The 13,703-nt window shown below is 40.3% G+C and overlaps 1 protein-coding gene across 3 annotated transcripts in view; it reads right to left on the minus strand.

Annotated features, from left to right (window-relative positions):
• Positions 1-13,641, minus strand: part of PPP2R5C (protein phosphatase 2 regulatory subunit B'gamma) — an 88,954-nt gene extending 75,313 nt beyond the window's left edge. Inside the window, exons 1-2 of one of the 3 annotated variants that reach the window (XM_055715400.1) lie at positions 13,510-13,641; positions 11,829-11,894 (exon numbers count right to left, since the gene is read on the minus strand). In XM_055715400.1, the coding sequence (XP_055571375.1) occupies positions 11,829-11,894; positions 13,510-13,536 (93 nt within the window). In that variant the 5' untranslated portion in view covers positions 13,537-13,641. Of the gene's footprint in view, positions 1-9,146; positions 9,163-11,828; positions 11,895-13,509 lie in introns of those variants that run through there. The other 2 variants (XM_027803543.2, XM_055715401.1) reach the window with 2 other exon arrangements.
• Positions 13,642-13,703: the final 62 nt, after the last annotated feature.

Below are 13,703 nucleotides of genomic sequence, written 5' to 3' on the forward strand. Positions count from 1 at the left end.
TTCAATTCCAAAAGTGCTGATAAACCCCTAAAAATGCATACAAATTACTCTGAAAAAATGTCAGATTGGAATGTATTTCTTCAGATCATAATTAAAGCACAACACTCAGTATTTTTGATCAATTTGATTTTTAAAAGCTAGAGCTTTACATACTTTTATGAACATCTAAGACTATTGGGAACCGTGTGATTCCAACTTTAGCTTCTGCTTTTAACAATTGAAAAAATATAGCTTATTTTCCTTGAATAAGCTTAAAATTAATTCAAGAAAAACAGGGAAGAAAGAAGGAAGTTTCTTGCTAGTCATGACAGTTCAAGACACATAATCCTTGCATCCCTTCTCCCCTCGAGTCCTCCTACATCAAGCAGGATATGGAGCATTCCTTGTCTTAACATCACTGTTTTGAGCAAAGTTGGATCCTTCATCCCCCTGACTCGTACACAGGCAAGTATCAATCTGAGCACAACACTAAGTTTGTGACAAGGGAAAGATAGGAGTAGACCAAACACATCCGCAGTTACAGCCAATTAAACTGACCGTCATCAGCCTACGTAACTTTTACTTTCAGCCAGCCATCTAAGACATAAGACAGAGAGAACACTGGGATCTGGAAGGAGCGTCCACCCTGTTCTTCCCTTTCTGACAGTCCCTCAAAAAACTGGCATTCAAGCTTCCTTGACCAAGAACTGGCAACCAGAAGAACTCTGTCTGACCTCACCTTTTAAGGCATACTCCCTAATAACTGAATTAGAGCAAAGCGCACAAAGCCTTTGCTCCACAAAATCTAGAGCCTAGCCAAGCCAAGCCTGTAACAATGCTGCAAGTTTTCATACTGCTTTATAAGATAAACTGGTCAGAGCAGGGTGAGGATTTGAAGATGACAACAAAAGCACCTGGATGCATCTGTCATTCAAGACTTAAAAACCCTGGGTGTCTTACTAGTGACAAAAATCAGACCATCTCCTAAGCACAAAGCAGAGAGATCCTCTGCCTGAAGAAAACACAGTGCCAAGCAGCACCCATGTGGTGTTCCCTGACACAGATGAGTCTCACACTAATCTGCTATTTTCTTCCCTCTACTGAGTATCACCACTGAATTCAAGTTTATATCGGTGTGTACACCACCCCAGGATGGCAGCAGCAAGCCACACTCCAGCCAGAACCTTGATAAAAATTCTAGACTACAAAATCTCGATAGGTGAAACTTGTACCAATTAACATATGATTAACACTCCCTGTGAAATGCAGGTATACAGAGTGAAAAGCACAGAACACTTTTTATGAGAATAATTAGTCTGAATCTGAGAAAAGAGGAAGAATGCTTATATTAATGAAGAATTAATCCTTTCATTTCCTTTTGGTACAGTAAGTAGCATCCACAGACATATTTTTCATGAAGCTAAACAGATCTGATCTATAGCACTCAGAAGAGCTCATTTCTTGCCAAGGCAGCCTCAGAACGGGCTACGAAAGCATTCTGGACTGTATCTAAAATATACTTACAATGAAACTGAAATAACTTACTGAAACTAAACAAAGAACACGAAAAAACATGAAAGGGCCATTTACAACTTCTTTTTCAAAACCATATGAGGGCCCAGTATGTAATCAAAATAATTTGGCTAAGAGGTTGAGGCCTAATACATAATCAATGTAATTAGGCTGAGAAGTTGAACTTAATTTAATCTCTTGAGAACTGAAATCAAAGATCAAGGAGTCCAGATGGGTGGAGAACAGTTAAGAGCCTTCCATGCAGGTTTTTTCCCTCTGCAGGAACTTCAAAGTAGCATGAAAATCTCTGAACACTCCAGGAATCTTGAACTCTGCCACACAGTTCTCTCCTTTGCAGATCTTAATTTACTGTTTTGGGGGTGGGAACTGGGACAGATCATACCTGGCATGTGTCCCAGTAGCCATCAATGTGGTAAATATATCCACAGCATACCTGCAGATGGTGGGCTGGTAGTGTTAGATTAGCAGCTTGGGACAAAGGCAGCGTTCAAGAGAGCATGCTACCAGGAGAGCAATACTTGTCAGCTCATTTCAACGCTGTGTTGTTAACACCACCAGTCCAACATGCCTTCCAACAGGACATCATCAGGATAAACTCTTATTATGGTATTAAAAATATGGCCCAACAGAGCTATCCAGACAGTCTGCAGTAGTTCTAGCTCATGCAAGTAGTGACCAATCGCCGGTACATAGTTGCTATGGAACAACTAGCTACGATCTTTAATGCCAGTATTTTCAATCTGCAGACTCTGTGTAAACTATATATGGATTCTTAATCATCTGAACATGTAAAAAGGGGCATCGATCCATAAACAACTGAGTTAAAAAAAGCAGGGAAGCAACATGCTTGCTGGGTACCATTTTGGATGGCAAACTTTCTGAGGTTTTTACTCTGTTGCAGATTCTTGCTGCTGTGCCTTTATTGTTCACTAGTTTCACCACCACAATCTTGTCTGGACAGAAAACATATGGAGGAGTCTCTGGAGATGCAGCTTATGGTGCTGAAAGTTTTGGTTGGTTTCTCACAGACTGCAGTTTAGATTTCTATTGTTTCTCCTCAGCAAAATCATTTGCCAGAGTTATACCCTGATTGGTCTGGTAGAATTATCTTTGCAGCTGCCTTTCTAGCAGATATGTTTATTATCATTAGATTGTCTCAGTGGTTGAGGTACAGTTGGATAGTCCAGTGGTAGTCTCAGCATAACTTACGATGTTTTTATTTGCTAAGACAGCAAGAGCTGCATCCTAAAGCTTTGAGGATCCATGTTGTTATAATGATAAAAAGATTAACTTTTTGATAGGGTGGTGAAGACAACGTTTATATGTTTTAGCATACTGTAATTAGCACTCACTGATTTGTGTTGCAGTACTTGTTTAGCAACTGTGGTTTTGCATTTACATACATCAATGCTACTGCTGGCTATTCTTGATGTCTGACTACGGAGTTCCATTTGTGTTTTGTCAGAGAAAACACAGTTTGTTGAATTGCATCAGTGACTGGAAAGTTCCCTATGAGCAGCAAAGGTCATCTGTCCCTCTTCACTGTGGAGGGGTGCCCATGGCAAGGTACACAGTCATAGACCATTTTAGAAGACTGATCTACACCTTGCTAGAAGCTCTCCCACCTTTCTTGCTGGCTTTTATTTTTCACAGCACAAAGCATTGCCTGTATTTCCTGTTAGCTGCTTACACACAGGGCTCAAATTTTATCTTCTAAAGAATTGTATCATCACAGCTTTGTGCAACACACTTGACTTGCAACACATCAAACCAACCCTGACAATTGCCAAAGATGTCTCGACTCAGTTTACTGCATCCTTGATATTCTTGCACTGTAATTTTACATTTATAGTTAAATATCAGCAGCATAAGGCTTCGTTTCCATTTGCTCCTTGTAAAACTTATTTTTAACTAGTTTACTCCAGGAACAAATAGACATTTGATTCCTCTCAGTGACATATCAGATCTGCAGCCTGAGGCTGTAGAGTACTGGCAAAGGAGACAGGGTCCCCAGGCTCAGACCATAAGTGTTTTCATAAGTGCATCATGTTTTGCATTTGCTGGAACACCATCAGTAAGCACCTGGTACTTTGTTTTGTTACCTGCAACCATCAGTTAGCTAATGAAGTATGACTAAAATGAGGTAATGTTCTAAGTATTATTTCAAGACATTTATATAAATACAGAGACAGAGAATCTGAATAAATGATGGCCTGGCTTAAATTACTTCAGTTCTTTATTTTCCTTTGCAATTTCTCTCTGATCAACCTGAACCACCCTTTTACTTTAAAAAAAAAAACAACAAAAACTACTTTTGTGCATCTTTTTACTTCTCAATCTTCTACACACCCTATATATACACACACACCCATATATATAAGGTTCCCACATTTGAAGGAAAACACATACAAACTCATTTGCTTTAAGCCCCACTCTACTGTATATTTTAATTATATAAAGCTACGAGAAGCTAAGGCTACTGTACATGTAGCTCTACCAATGATGTTTGTATTCTTGTGCTCCCTGATCCACTCCTAATAGTTTCTCACTTCACATACTCATATTGAACTTTTTTTGCTTCATCCCCTGCCCACCAATTTGGTATTTGTATTAGATGCTATATGAGACAGTTACAGACCATGACAAGGTTCCGAGGCATTTCAGTCATATAACAACCTTGACCACTTCTTTAGTGCTATACCAAATCATTTCATCTTTGGCTCTTATTATGCTTTTATTTTACATGCCACTAGAAAGTTTACTTTTCAATACTTTAGACTGCTAAACTGAGCAGTGATGAGGAACCATGTTAAATTATAGGCACTATAAAGGTGTAGCAAATGGTAACACTTGGTAGCCGTCTTTTAAGAAGTATATTCAAGAACAGGGCAAGATTTTTTCCTTTTTTTTTATTTTATTTTTTAAAGTTGTACCCCAAAGCCTGTTGAGGTGCAGGGAATCCAGGAAAAAAAAAAGCAAAGCCTACCAACCCACCTGTAGAACTACAAATTTATTCTAGCTTCAAATGAAATTGAGGGGAACCCTGCCCCCAAGATTTAATGTTTGTAAAGTCTGCAAACATATGGGTGGGATTCAACAGCTACCTAGTTTTTCTGTTTGTATTCTCTATGGGATAACTATATTAATAATTCTGTATTACACACACATTAATGAACACCTGAGTCCTCTCAAAGTTTAAGGAGCTGTAGGCATAACTCTTACAAAAAAACCCCAAAACACTTAAGAGAAACAATTTGAAACAAAGGATGTAAACTGAAGACATCCTTTCCCATCTGCTGACACCAATTTTTGTGGGCCACTTTGCTCCTTTGGATTAGAACAGCCTTTGCTTTCATTGCTGCATTTCCATTCTAAAAGGATTCAGAATTTAAAAGCATGATTAGAAGCAGATGATAGCAAGTACCGAAAAAAACTGACAAACCAAAGTCCTCACACGTGTTATACCAGTAGTTGTCAGCCTCCTGTAAGAGCTAGGAGGGCACAGGATCCTGTTTTCAGAAGCATCTCCTTTTAGGTAGCAAAATACTTGTATATAGCAGTGTTTGGTAGACTTCTTTAAGCAATTCTATTAGCTTTAAAGGCATAATATTAAAATTACATAACAAGCACTGTTAAAGTAACATCTTTCACTATTCCGTATTAAGGTATATTTGCTTCAGATGCAGAAAGAAATTCTAATTCCCCAAAAACAAAGACAGGCAAGATGTCAAAAATTGGAAATAAGTTACAGAAGTTAAAAGCAAAAAAAGCAACTCTGCATAGCTGCTTTACGAGTAACACACAGTACATCTTTCTAGTCAGCAAAGAGCACCTTACTTAGTACTAAGGGTATATTCACTTGCTACACTTAAGCATTTTCTGGTGGTTCTGTCAACCCATTAAAAAATCTTTCTAGGAAAGAAAATGAAAATTGGAAGCCATGAACAAAAATTAGTTTTTCAATTATATTTTTTAGAAAAGTTGGTACACCGGTTTAATGACAAACAAAAAACCCAAAACCAAAGCCCACAGACTATTTACACAGCTGATACAAGAGAAAATCCATACTGATTTTATATATAGTTTTGGTTTAAAGTCCTGCTTCGCTAATACTTACAGTAAAATCCCAAACTAGTAGCCTAGAAAGCCTCAGAAAACACAAGGTCCAGCACTATCCATTTATAGCCCTTCTGCAATTCAAACTTGAGAGGACTAGTAGTTCAAGATTTCAAACCTCTTTCATAACACTAGTATCTCTTCTTCCAAATGAAAACCCACCTATTTCCAAACCAATTTTATCTAATGCATGGGGGTGACTCATGAAAAAGACTGGCTACTCCAGCTGTCAGTCTAGCTGGAACATATTACTGAACACATACTGAAGAAACAGCTGGGGTACAGCTAGGTTTGTTTTGCACCGTATACACCAGACAAACATGGCTTATTGGTCTGGCCCACTGAAAACTTGGGAGTTTGGGGATGCTTTATTGCAGGATATCAGCCATTCCTGATCTCGATGGCTATATAACTGGCAACAAACTGACAGTATGGTAGGGAGTACTACCAAAACCCTTAAAACACTGTTTTATAAATAAATTAATACCTAACTTGAGGTGTCAATTAAGAGAGAAATCTGAGCTATGCTAAAACATAACTTTGTAAAAGACATCTGCTTCTATGAAGAACAACAAACACAAAAGAATCTTATAACCTCAAAGATGCTGAACTCAATGCATTAAAAAATGCTGTGCCACCGAGTGAAAGAGATTGCCTGTCAAACAATAATAACGGAAAAGAAGAGCTTAAATGGCAGCTGCTTTATACAAGTGACAATAAACACATATACACTGAATCACATGCAGGTACAAATTAGCATGCTAAACAATTAAAACAGGATAATCTCAGCTGACTGTAAGAATGTTCTGTAGCAAGAAGGTTTTTCCAGAAATAATTTAGGGGCAGTTCTAATCCTAATGCATGTGAACAAGCTGGGGAAAACAACCCCGGAACTTTTGGAAAGGTGTTCTCCCCTCCTCTGCTATAGTCCCTAAGGAGTTGTCCAAGTAATACTTACCTGTGCTAAGCCTTTTGAGTATAACTTTAAATATGGTGAAGCTGAAAAATCTAGTCACAAGCTAGACACTGTGTAACAGCCTCCACACACCACCTTCAAAACCAGATCAGGTACATTTGTTTTGCAGAGTTACCAATAACTTGGTATAGCACCTTAAACAGCATTGTGATTTTAAAAAAGACGCAAAAAGGGAACATGAGAAAAATAAGTAACAGTACATAGAAAATATGGAGTCAACTTTCTAAATAACTTGCTACTGATTACAGGAGCCTGTTAACACAAAAAATACTCGATTTTGTCTATGCCTAGTTTTAACATTAGGATACTTCTACATATGATCTCTTAAAGGAAACCCACACAAATCCATCAACATCACTTATACTACCAATTTAATTTATGATTTTTGAGGAGCATGTTGGTCATACGTGCATATGTAACCAGGAATCGAAGTAGTAATGAGAATACTGAGCCTAATGTGCTAACTAATACTGGAAAGGTGATCACAGAAAACTGGATAGCCAACTCTCAAGGTTCTTCCACAGAGATGAAAATCCCTACTTTTGCTGAAGCATTTAAAAGAATCTATTAAAGAGATTTCTGTAACTTCATTACCATGCCCAAAAAAATATCAACACTATGCTGAACAGCTTAAGAAATCAACTTTGAAATAAAAAAGGCTTCACAAAGCAGGGAAGAAAAGCAGTGTTAAGGTAACCTCTTTCCCTATTCAGTGTTAAGGTATATTTGCTTTGGATGCAGAAGGAAATTCCAATTCCCTAAAACAAAAAGGCAAGATGTCAATAAAAACTGGAAATAGGAAATTACAGAAGTTAAAAGCAAACAAAGCCTGACAAAATTGCTGCACTGGAAGCTCTTACCAGTGTTTAATAAACCTACTGAAAAGCGATGGCTGCAGGACAGAAGCATGGGTCAGGGCTTAACAAATCTTAAGATTTTTAAAAAAATTGGTTTCAACAGTGATTCTAGTCCAACTTAGCAACACATGCTACCAATAAATCAAGCAGTTTCTTGCACAGCAAGAAAACTGGCTAATGCAGTTTGCATTTTGTTACATTTTTATTTGTCTGCATTAAAAAGCCCACACCTTTAAAGTAGAAAGAATCAACCAGGGCATCACATGGAAACAGTGAGATAACAGACAAAAACACACACACTCGTCAACCCACATTAGTCTTTCATTTGCTATTCTGCATGGCAGAACAACTTGAAGAAAGAGTTATGATTTCTGTTCTTATTTGTTGAAACTCACGAAGCCATTACTTTCTTAAATAACAGAAGTATTCTTTCCCGTCTACAGACTACTCAGCATCTAGATTCAAAATGAATAGAATTTAGATTTAGAAGTTTCATGCCTTCTTAAACCAGTCCAGCTAGACCTAGAGGATGCTATCACTTCCAGTCACCAACAACTACTCCGTCGCATGAAGGCAGCTACTTCTGACCCTTCCAACCCCCAGGTGAACCACAACAGTGAATTAATTGTCCAAGGGCTCCTAGACCATTTCAGAGACCGGTGAAAAGTAGAAGTTTTAGCACATACCTTCCCCACAGGGAAAACATACAGAAATGAGAGTATATAGGGTTAGAATTTTAACTTCCTTCCCTGTGACTGACTTGAAAACTACTGTTAAAATACTGTACTTTAATTTTTAGAAGTGTTAGGTTTTTGCTAGAGATAAAGGTAATGTTTCTCATCAATCATTAACTGTTACCAAGCTACCTCTTTCTAAAGAAATTAGACTGACCGTGTTACTACTGCCTTAATTCCAAACGAGACCTCCAGACCTCTGTGACAAAACAGAACCCTATAACAAAGCTTATCTGTGAGGAGGCAAGTAACTTCTGCAAAATTACCAAAGCCAGGTCACAGGGAGTATGTCCCCAAGTTTCCAAGTGTTGGCATAGGCAATCCCCACACCTGGACATCTTATTTTGTTATGTGTAAAGGTTTTGGGCACCAGTAATCATCGACCCCCACCACCCCCAAGTATTTTACCAGAGTAAAGATACTACTCCTACACAGAGGAAGGACAACACACAATAGATAAGCCTTCGTTCACAAACTGAAGACACTAGAATCCTGGACTAATTAGTTAAGTAGGAGGTTATACTTAAAGGAATAGATTCAACTGTTCTGGCAACTATTTAGTCCAATGCGTTAATGCTTACTAACAGGTTACAAACTAAAGTTAGATGGGAACTATCTAATATTAATCATATTAGCTCTTAGTTGTTTAGGAAGCAAAAAATACATGCAACTGGAAACTGGAATAATTGCATTAGGGTTCAGAATGACAAGGTGTCTTCACCTCATACATATGTGCACTTCTGGTACCTCTATCAGAACATTGAAACAGAGGACAATGAAAGTAATTGAAGTCCTCTCACCTAGAGATTAAGCAGGGCTTGGGGAAAAAAATCTAAACATTACAGTATAAAAAAGTCAAATAATTAATAATACAAAAACAATTTTAGACAACACTTCAGCAAAGCAACCTTCTAAGCTACACACTGGTTTAAAAAAAAAAAAAAAGCATACCAGGATGGAAGACCATACATCTACTGTTTCTGAATCCCTCTTCTTGAGTATCAGCTACTGACCATGCAGCAAATAAGAGGTCCTTGTTGCTTCATACATTGCACAGTTCTTTTGGTATAGTATCAAGTAACCAAGGCACAGGTAACAATTATCATCTTGTATTCTTCCCCTTAAACATCTGCTTGGTGGGAATGCTGGAGACAGGAAAACAGGCACAATGGAGCTTGCTTTCAAACACAACTACAATGGGATTCTTTGATATTTGAATTATGATACATTTACTTCACTAGGTCATCTGTGTACTGCAGATACTATTTAGTAATTCTGTACATGCTTATAGGCTACTCCTGCAATTTTCAAACAGAGACAGGCATCAGCTTAAGTCATTTTCACCCCCTTTCAGCACAGGCGTCCTGACTCTGCATACTGAAAATCATTCAATCCCTTTTCAAACTTGCTGTACAGCTTCACTTAACTGAAATCTCATTTCCCTGACTACAAGACAGGAAAACACTTGTTCATTTTTGTAAATATTAAGATCTGTTGTACTTTATCTATAGAAGTCCAAGGTATCATGAATTTAGTTAAGTGCTATAAAAGTGTCTATAAATAAAGTATTTGTGGGATGATGCTGCTTGTGTTGTCCCTGTTCTTTGAATAGCAGACACCTTCTAGTCTTTACAAGCTGCCATTTGCATTAAATGCATATGCATTACATGCATTTTGAGAGGAAAAAAAAAGAAAAGAACCAGCATATTTCCAAATCTACTCATAGTGTAGAAGATTTTTTTAAAAAAGCCATGTTAACATACATGTACAAGGAAAGATGAGGAAAACCTTCAAAGGAAAAAAATATCCTAAAAACATATTAACAGTGTGTTCCAGAATTATTCTACACTTACTGATCTTCACTATTTAAGAAATAGCCTTTCTGCTCACATAAGCACCAGCTAACATACATCATGATTACAGCCAGCCACACTAAAATGCAAGCCTACACTACTATTTGTGTGCAATTACTCAATTAATTAAGTTAATGAGTCAAGCACCGAGGTGCTCAAAATTGTATGGAGACTAAATAATGCCCACTGGGAATGGCAGGCATATATGTACTAGTCACATTTCCAATCCCTTCCCCATTCTGTCCCTACTCACATATGATTTAAGTATCACTGATAAGTAAACTGTACTTTTCATTGGAAATTCTACCTGGAAGGACAATCGAAAAAGAGAAATGCACAAACACTACAACATGTTCTCCTACTGAGATTCATCGCTCACATTTTAAGTTCAAAAAAAAGGCTAGCTCAGCAAACACAGAAAGAGATAACAAAACTGCATACACATTTTCAGTTAAGATTTAAGCTCTCCACTAATTAACTACAGGGGCTTTACACTCTATCCTGAAGTACTGAGGAGGAATAAGAAAATCAGTTCTGGCCTCAGCAACTAGTCATTCAGAAGCCTGAGAAAATAAGCAGTCAATAAACGTACAGCAAAGATGCTGATAGTGACGAGCCTTGCAATTGCACAGGAAATAAAATTATAGCCGAGTAGTAATACTCTGTTTAGCATCACAGCGATTACTGTAAAGACAGGATGTATCACAATAAAGTACATCTATTTACACCATTATAAACACCTACACTGATACATTTCTTTCTTTCTATGAGCTTTCCTAGTAGCTAGGTTCCCTCCACCAAAACTCAAATCGCACTCTTATCTGAATTTGCCAAAATACTTCTACAGGTAGTTTAATAAACTTACTAATTTCTGAGAGAGTGTACATCTTTCTGCAAAACAAATAAATGAGAACTCACTGAAGTGCATCAGAAAGACTACGCTAAATATTCCCACCCACCTGCCCCCAACAGTCATTTCAGGGAAGGAAAATGGTAAAGCTGGGTGACTATTTTGTTCTCAAACATTATCTTTCATTACCAAGACTGAAATACTAAGCTTTTCAGTGCAGCATTTTACACTCAGACTGGTATGAAAACTTTAAAGGAAATTTTACAATCCACCTAAACAGTGGTTTCCCAAATGAAGCAAATTATTAATTGAGTTTCTGAATTAATGTGGGAAGTGGAGTGATTAATGGTTTAATCAACTCCTTTCAAGTCAGTGCACCTTGCTGGTGGGCAAAACAGAGAGTAATGTAAAAGGAAAAAACAAAAACCAGCATCAACAACAGATTAATCACTCAAAAATGGAACACTCCATTGTATACCTGTAAAAAGAAATCAGCCAGCAAAACAACTGGCGGCCTTTGATTAAGCCTAAGGTCTCCTGACAGTATAACAGGCTACCAACGCTTAACTGACATACCAGCATCAACAGTTTGAGAGAGGAGAGCTCTGGCAATTACAAAGAATGACGAAAACTGCAATGAGCAACTAAAAGACAAGCCCCAAAATCCCTCACAACAAGACTAGAAAATAAGATCAATGTATGCCTTATAACCAAAAAGGAAACAGATGAGTATTTAAGGCTGTAGCAAGCATTTTCTCTTCAGTCTTAAAACCACTTTTTGTCAAATAGCAGGGCAGTAGTTCCACAACCACTTTCCCGCAAAGCCACCTGTCATGTCAAAATTTTAACAACCTAGAAACACTTAAAATCACTCTTCAGATGTGATGACAGATTTGCCTGGAAAAGGCTGCATATTTTAGTAATATTTACCTCATGCTCTTGGTTATCTTGCCCATCTTTGCCACTTTTCCCACTCTTGACTGATTTTGCAGGTTCCTTAAAAAAAAAGTTCGCAGTCTCAGTTATTTTGAAAAGGACATCTAGATAGATTTTTCATGTCAAGAAATTAGGGGTTTTCAGACGCTAAGAATATTAAATTTGATGATACAAAAAACCGATACTGTTTTATTGGAAGATCTTAATACCGAACTAACAGTCTCTACAACACTGTTTTAAACTGTTTTTATCTGCAGAAAGTTTCTAGAATTTTATTTATGCATCAAAATTCACCCATAAAGCACATAAAGATAAGTTTTCATGTAGGTAAGCTGGCAGCGGACAAAGAGTGCAAGTGATCTGAACCATGTCTAAGAACTCACCCTTACTGTCTCTGGTTTTTAGCTTCAGGAATATTTACATTTGTTTTAGGTCTGAAACTAGGATCAGTGCAGCACCTATTCTACACTTCATTATTTTTTCTGTTCTAAGGGCTAAAAGATCTAGTATTAGACTCAGGCACGCAACTCAAATTTCTCCCTCCCAGTTATTGTAGCCTTCACTCATTGCATGTTACAATTCGATATTCTCAGAAAAGTCTCAGTGTTTTAGTATCAAAGGTAGCAAGGATATTGAGGAAAAGTTAAAACAAACAATCCCTCACAGACCACAACACCCAACCTCCCTACATCTCATTTTTTAAAACGATGTTGACAAGACAAGAAGTTGCTAAAAAAAATAAAAAAAAAAAAGGTCCGGACGAGGCAGACCGTATACCTCACCGTTCCTGACTTCCAGTCACAGGGCTAACGGCCTGTCACACAACACAAAGCCACCCCAGGTAACTTGCTGTTGAATTCAGAAGTTTTCTGCGACTGCCACTTGTGCAAGCCCCCCGCGCGGCTGCCAGGTAAACCGCTCCCGGCAGCGCCGGGAAAAACTGACGCAAAGCGGGGCCAGAGCGGAATCCTCCCCCGCTGCGGGGAAAAGGGGGTGAAAAGGTTTGGGGTGGCGACGAGCGCTCCCCCAGCGCCTGTGGCGATCCCCCAGGCACAAATCCCAAGGCAGCCGCTGCCACGCAACGGTGGACCGTCCCGGGACGGGGACAGGGCAGGCAGCTGCGGGGGCTAGCACCCCCCAGCCCTGCCGCCATAAAAAACACGCCCCCCGCGCCGCCCCCAGAGTAAGACACCCCCCCACACACCCCTCACCCTCCCGCCAGGCACGGCTGAGGCAACGCGCCCCATCCCCTCCCACCAGCACACCCCCGCACCCCGAAACCGCGGCCTCCCCCCACCGGCTGCCCCCAACTCCGTGCCCGCCCGCCGCGGGCTCCGCGTCGCCGCTTCGGCAGGGCGGCCCCCGAGGCTCGGCGAGACGATACCAGGACCGCCCCCCGCCCCCACGGCACCCCCGGACTAGGCCACACCGGGAGCTGCCCCTTCCCCAGCGCCCCGCTCCCGGGGGAAGGCGGGGGGCCGGCACGCAGCAACAAGGGGAGGGAACTGCCTCTCGCCCAGCTCTCACCAGCGGCGGGGAGCGCTCCGCCACCCCCGTGCTCCGCTCGCCGCTGCCGCCCCCCGCGCTCTACCCCAAGCCCCTCCTCCCCGCAGGGCCCGCACCCCACTGCCTCCCCGCGGGGCCCGACCCCCCCGCACCCACCCCACCGACTCACTTTCTCCTTCTTGTTTTTATTCGGCATGGCCGCGCCGCGGAGGCGCAACCCCCGGCGGCCCCGCTCGGCGCTGCGCCCGCCCCCAACTGCCGCTCTCCCGTCCGCGGCAACGGCCTCAGCCCTCCCCCCACCCCGACGTCATGCAACCGCTGCCGCCCCATTGGCCGCCCGTGTCACGTGAACCGCAGTTCTCG

This window comes from Falco cherrug, chromosome 7 (genome assembly GCF_023634085.1).
Source record: "Falco cherrug isolate bFalChe1 chromosome 7, bFalChe1.pri, whole genome shotgun sequence".
Lineage (NCBI taxonomy): Eukaryota > Metazoa > Chordata > Aves > Falconiformes > Falconidae > Falco > Falco cherrug.